General features: G+C 33.8%; 1 protein-coding gene across 1 annotated transcript in view; it reads left to right on the forward strand.

Annotated features, from left to right (window-relative positions):
• The first annotated feature begins 3,405 nt into the window (after window positions 1-3,405).
• The window catches only part of LOC105623655 (coiled-coil domain-containing protein 1-like), a 9,880-nt gene continuing 6,040 nt past the window's right edge, over window positions 3,406-7,245 (forward strand). Inside the window, exons 1-2 of the mRNA XM_012205038.1 lie at window positions 3,406-3,718; window positions 4,944-5,444. Coding sequence (XP_012060428.1) covers window positions 3,406-3,718; window positions 4,944-5,444 — 814 coding nt within the window. The remainder of the gene's footprint in view (window positions 3,719-4,943; window positions 5,445-7,245) is intronic.

Genomic DNA, 7,245 nt, shown 5'->3' on the forward strand with positions numbered 1-7,245 from the left:
AAGAACTTAAATTAAAATTAAAATTAATTAAATTAAAATTAAAAAATTAAATAAGTAAGTACTTCCTCGTTATTACTTTACTTTTCTTTTCTTCTTCTCTCTCTCTCTCTCTCTCTCTCTCTCTCTCTCTCTCTCTCTCTCTCTCTATCTTCTTTTTTTTCGTTTATCATACAGCACTGATTATTGTGGAATATTTTCAGAAATATTTAATCTTTCACATCTCATGTGTAACAATTCTGAAAGGATTCTACAATATGTCATATGAAATATTTTAACAGAAATGTTTGTAAAAATCATACGCATAAATTGAAAAACAGAATAAAAAAATTTAAAAATTAATAATAAAAAAGCATCATGATGTTAAAATGGCTTCAAAATGTTTACTAAAAGTCATTTTTTTATCAATCACGATTCAGTTTGATGTTATGACTTGTTTTTTAATTGCGAAAAACTTTTGTATATGAATAATAATATTGTGTAGAAACTGCAGCTATAATTTTTTAATAATGATTATGTATATGTGCTTTATAAATATATATGATTAATTAAAACAAAATAGTTGGCAGTAATAATCACTAACTTTTGAGAAACATTTTAAATTTATTTCAATAAGTTTTGAATTCTGTAAATAGATTTCAAAATTCTTAATAAATTTTAAGTACTTCAGAAATATGTACTTCATGAAATATTTAAATAGGTATGTTTAATTGATACTTAAACAATATTTAAATCAAATATATTTAAATATCATTTTTAGTACTAAAACTAGTTGATATCTTTTTAGTAATATTTCAAAAAGATAACAGATTCTTTCTATAATATTTCTTCAACTTTTCAACAAGATTTCATATGCAAAAATCGCGGACATTTTGCTATTCCAGAATTGTCTCAGAAATGTTGCAAACATATTTTTATGAAATGTTTTATATTTCAGTTGAAACATTTTTGAAATATATCTAAAAACTTTCGGTGCTATATGGGTGAATGGTGATACTGTAAGATTTATAGTGATTTTGACTAGTGTAAAATACTTATGTGTATAATTTGCTCACGCATGTCTCAGAAAGGGAGAAAACGTTCGATCGGGCCACGTGGAAAACAGAAGGTAGGTAGGTAGGTAGGTAGATATGGTTCGAATTAACGCAGGAAGAACATGACAACGACGAGAAGGAGGACGACGAAGGAGTATGTAAGAGGTGGAGGTATGGATCGGTATAAAAGGATCGCATCGCGACCGCCTCGTCTGTTTTAACACTCTCACCGGACCGCTCGGTGGATCGATCGGTGGAAGAACCGGGACGTATACGCGTGTCATCGTCGATCGTCAATCGTCTACCTCGAGAAGACGTGGAAAAGGAGAGTAGAGAAAAAGAGAGAGGAAGAAAGACAGAGAGGTGAGTTCTCAAGGGATACAGTAAAGTGGAGAACAAAGTGCTTACCACTCTTCAGAAGTCGTCGAACTGAATCGGAATGAAGAACGATATCCGATAGCTGGACGAACGACCTTGACCGACTCTGCGTTGGTGCCCCATCCTCTTCCTCGTTCTTCCGCCGCTCGATCGAGTTAATCGAAGGCAACATTTCCCTGAGGGCTAAGTGATACTGTGTGCGTCGCTAATACAGTGAGCTAGCCGGTATTTTTCGTGTGACGTATTCGCGTCCGAAAGACTCGTGTGAATTTGGTTCTTGGTTTCTTTATCTGAATGAGTCTCTTCTGATTCCAACTCGTCGCAGGGTTACTTCCGGGTACCGACGCAGTTGCTATCGGCTCGCGAAGTCTGTATGAAGCTAATGTAAGGCCTTTTTACCTTTTTTAATAAAAGGTAACACAAAATTATTCGATTACTCTTTTTAAAACTAAAAATATAACGAAAAAATTATTTATATATTACTTTCAATTAAAAAATCAGTAGAAAAAAGTTTTTTTAAATTTCTAGTAGAAATTAAAAATGTATTTATGATCAATTTTCTTATTAATCTTTTATTTATTTTCTTCCTACTAATTTATTATTGATAGTTTGTTAAAAAGGGGAAAAATTTACTTAATTTCCAGTTTAACTATTCTTCTATGTAACAGCTTTTAAAATTCTCTTCACATATATTTTTATTAACATCAATGTCTTACAATTTTTGCAAAAAAGATTATTCAAAAATCGCGATAAAATGAATTTTTTATGTTTAATATTTCGTAAAGAATTGATTTCTGCTTTGTTCATAACTTTGTATTCTTTGTCGACACGCATCATAATATATTCTTCACTTACGTTTATCTTATTTCAATCTCTCCCTTCTTCCAATGCTTCTTTCCATATTCCAATCTTGAAATGATTGTAAAAAGATACACAAAGATGTCATCAACTACTGTTGTTATTCTATCCGTAATACTATTCCCTTATAATCAAGACATCCGGTCTATTGTAATGCAGCTCGTAAATTTCGTCTCGCGACGTTTCGCGTGCTCGTGCTCCGAAAGTTGAAAACATACACATAGGAATGTTATGAAATACTAGTTGGGTTCCGTAAAGAGCGTAATGTTATCCTTGTTTGACGTAATAAAACAATAAGGATATGATACATCAGCGCATTATGCACTTTATGGAACGCAGTCACTATGGGAACTGTCTATCTCGCGATCGGGCGATCCGATCGCGATTGATCGCCGGTCCGAGCACGGAAAGTATCTCTTCTGACAGAAAAAGACACGATTCCTTACGGTTAACTTGTATATAGCCCGGGTTACCGTATCCCGCACTGATCGTGCCTAGAATAACGTTCTAACGAGTCACACGTGTCGTCCATAACGGGTAACACGAGCGAATTATCATCGCAGACATTCTCCTGTCAATTTCTCGGTTACTTTGAGTAACGTCTAGGCAATAGGATATCTCTCGCAATAGGAGATCGGTCACACTTTTTGTATTTTTTTAATAAACAAACAAAAGGATTATTACAAGAAAAAGAAAAAATAGGATCTAATCAATCTTCTATCTAGTATCATCATTTCTAAAAATAGCTATCTGGTATTTAAAAGCTGGATAGAAGTGATTCTTATGTAAATAAAATGTAAAAAATGTAAAAATATTTAATTTTTAAATTTTATTTGCGCGAAAATCCATCGTGCAATTCTAAATGTTGAAAAAGATGATCATACTTAAGTATAGCTTGAGACAATAGTCACATGTACAAGTAATGTAAACGTATTCACGATGGCTCGGAATGATGCTGAAACTTTACTTACTTACTTATTGATTAATAAATGATAATTTTATTGCGCTCCAATTACCGCGCTTGATTCTCATTGCCAGTGTACTTCTTCTTATTTATTTTTCATATTTATAAATAACATCTGTTCGCTAAAAATGATAAGTAATTCCATTTCCTTCGTCTACTTCCTTTTGCAGAGCCATGAGACTAGCAGCAGTGCTGACGTTGCTGTGCTGTCTGGCGATAGGGGTACTTGCCTCGCCGGTGCCTAAGATTGCTGACAGCAAGGTGTCGACACAGAATGTTGTTGCGACCGGCAGGCAAGCGCCTGCGGCGCCAGCCGCCACTGATGATGATGATGATGACGACGACGACGACGATGACGACGATGTCGATTTAGATATCACCGATGATGATGATGATGATGACGATGATGACGACGATGATGACGACGACGACGATGATGAAGATGACGGCGATTATTTGGAGCGTTTCATTGAAGACATACTTGGAGGTGAGGAATCATTGCTACATTGTTCTTCAATATTAGCTGTATTATTTTTATATTTTTCTAATTATCTTAACAAAAGTAAAGAATAGAGCATTCGAATAGAGATTTATGGTTAAATAATCGAAGATAAAGAAATACGAAGTGAAGTAAATTCAAAATGGGAAGTTGAAGATACAAATAAAGATATTCTTAATTTGTCAGTTCTTACTTAATTAATATGTTCATTAACAAGTCTACCGTTACATGACAAACTTGATATTTAAAGCAATTTAGCTAAATAAATTAGCTCTTATATATATAAAAAAAATTGGAATATAAGAAGATAACGGAAAATAATAAAAATTTATATAATACTAAATAAGTATTTGGTAAAATTTTCCTAAATATAGTTCCTAAATATAGTTAGGGTCTAAAAGGTAGCGGTACATTTTTTTTCGATGGGTTTTGTAATACAACTTGCATCGAGCGATAGGTTCTTATTGGATCAACAAGAGAATCAATAAGAACCAATCGCTTGATGATAGGATTTTAAAAAAATGTTGCAACCTTTTAGGTGACCTTTTAGGTGTATAATTATCTATAGTTGTCAATAATGTATTATAAACAGTTTGATTTCTCCTGAACAATAAATCACATCTATTGAACAATAAATCACATCTAAACTATAATAACTTGCTTTCTGAGAGCTGAACAATGAATCGATTCTTTCTTTTCTTCGAATCTCAAACAATAGAAAATATTGCAAACTGACACAAACCGTTATATAAACGCGAAGCTTCGTATTGCCTGAGAATCTCTCTTTCTTGCTCATATATGCTCGCGCATAGTAACGGTACAGGATACTTTGACTCGTCCAAATTAACATAAATCGACAGCGATCTCGGTTCTGAAAAAAATTTCTACGCGCTACTTCTTCGCATTGACCTGAATACCAAAAGATAATCTGAGTTCTCTCGATTCCCCGGCTGTCTCTTATGCAGAGTGCATTAAAATCACGAATGCGTGAACTTATAAGAGATAATAAAATTAATTGTTATCCGTGTACTTTGTAATATAATTTTGCAATGTTTTAATGAAGTTGTACGTTTTTTCTCAGCACTTATTGCATTTTTTATTAACTCGGGAAAATTGTTCTCGAGAGAATATTAGTTTCGCTTGACCTATTAATATCATTGCTAATAAAAAAATATATTTTCATCTATAATGTACCTCTATCAACTTGCAGGAGAGGAAGATGATGATGATGATGACGAGGATGAAGCTTCACCAGCACCTATTCCATCCGCCGTAACACCTCCACCTACCCCCGTCAATTCGCCGCAGGTGCCGCTTGCCGTGGCGGCTGATTTGAATCAGGCCAGCGAGGAAGCTGCAGAGGATGCCGTGTCAAGTGAAACGGCCGAAGACGATGCTGGCAGCTATGAGGATGAGGCGAGTGACGCTGCCGAGAGTCAGGCTGCATCCAACATTCATGAGACAACGTTCGAAGGTGCCGAGTCCGTCTCGAATCCAGTATCAATTCAGGCCGTTCCCAGCGTTGTAGCGGTTGCTCCGAGCAGTGACGAGGATGATGATGATGATGATGACGATGATGACGACGACGATGTAGATCTAGATATCACAGATGATGATGACGATGACGATGACGACGATGATGATGATGATGACGACGATGATGACGACGACGATGTGGATGATATCGCCGACATCGCCGACGCTAGGCATGCACGTGAGTTCAAGGGCAAGAAGGCCAAGAAACATAGCGTCAAGCACCCTCGCAAGTCGGACAAATCGATCGTACGATCGATCTCTTCCTCTTCTTCACCCTCTTCTTCTTCTTCTTCTTCTTCTTCTTCTTCTTCTTCTTCTTCTTCTTCTTCTTCCATCTCCGCATTGAAGAGCCTTTAGACCGAATTATTTATTATGAAAATCGGGTGATAAGTGCAACATAGATCCTTTGACCTCACGCGTTGTCTTTGCCGCCGAGTCATTTGGCACGAAAATTTCTTAGAAGTTTCGTAAAAAGTGTTGTACATCGTTGACTGTCTGTCAACTGATCGATTCTATCGAGCGTTTTCATGTCAGTCTTACGAGATCGATTATTAGGATGACGCCCGATTGCGAAGCTCGCTCATGGAATTTATTTTATTCATTTCGTTTCGTTTGCATATCTCCTTCAAAAGCGTGTTTTATATCTCTTTTAAACGTAACGATCGCGCCTTTGTGAGATTTTTAAGAACAAAATTGTTAATGAAACGAAGCTCTACAAAAGTAAAAGAGAGTACTATGTACTAATTGATCTTGTTTCCCTTTTGATATTTGTTTTTTTTTAATTAAAAACATATTTTGTTATCTTTTTATATTTTACACATAGCAGTGAGTAATATAAATATTAATTTTAATATTTATTGTCAATTGATATTATTTTTAATTTTTCAAGTTTTTAAATTAAACATTGTGAAAAAATTATTATTTATGTGTTTAGAAATTTAATAAATTTCTAGTATTGAGATTATTTTATTAGTAAATAATATAATATTTATTTGTATAATTTATGTATATCATTTTTCTTCAATTTTTTAAATTTATGTAATTTAATTTATATAATTCCTTCTTTTAACGTAAATATTCACAATTTTTTAATTTGTGAAAAAAAAAGAAGAATGAAAAGGAATTTTTTACATCCACGTTTTTACATCCACATTTTTATATCCATGTGACAGTTTCTCGATCTGATTGAGGAATTTTTTTCTCAATAATTTATTAAATGACAAAAAGTTCGCGCTAACAAATTTCGTGCGAGCAGAAATTTTCAGTTTTTTACACTAAACAATCATTTTATTTTAAATTATCTCAAGTGTTAGTTATTTATTATATTTATTAACGGAAATATCTCTATTTAAAGTTCTATCACACGTCGCATCGCACCATATAGACTGACACATTTGAGCTCTTTATAATCCTTTGGTTTCTCTCTGATTTTTTAAACGTTTTTTGATATGAATATATTTTATCTAAGATACGTGCTAATTTTTTAGGTGTTTAAATTTTTTCAGAAACGTTTTAGACTGCGTCTTTTAGTACCTTTCAGTATCTTCTAAATTCTCGTGTTGCATGGAGTAGCATTGAAATCCTTTGGTTTGGTGACCTCACATCACGTGTTTCCTTTCTTTTTCAACATTCATAATCCATCCTTGCTATCAGTCGAATGAGATTAAAAAATGTGATAAAAAAAGAAAGAGAGAAAACTAGAAAGGAAGAGAACAGATGGGGAATGCGCGTGCATGAGAGAGAAAGAGAGAAAGAGAGATCTAGAATATCATATAGTCTCGTTTATAAGATCAAGAGACATCGAAATCGTCTACATTAAGAAAAAAAAAAACAGAACGAAAAATTGATCTCGTCCTGTCTCTGCTCTGTCGAATTTGCAATAAGATGTTTAATCTGGCAGGTGAGTTAAACCTCCCATCAATGTCCTTTAGTGTAAATATATATATATATATATATATATATATATATATATGTATATA

This window comes from Atta cephalotes, assembly GCF_000143395.1.
Source record: "Atta cephalotes unplaced genomic scaffold scaffold00002, whole genome shotgun sequence".
NCBI classification, from domain to species: Eukaryota; Metazoa; Arthropoda; class Insecta; order Hymenoptera; family Formicidae; genus Atta; species Atta cephalotes.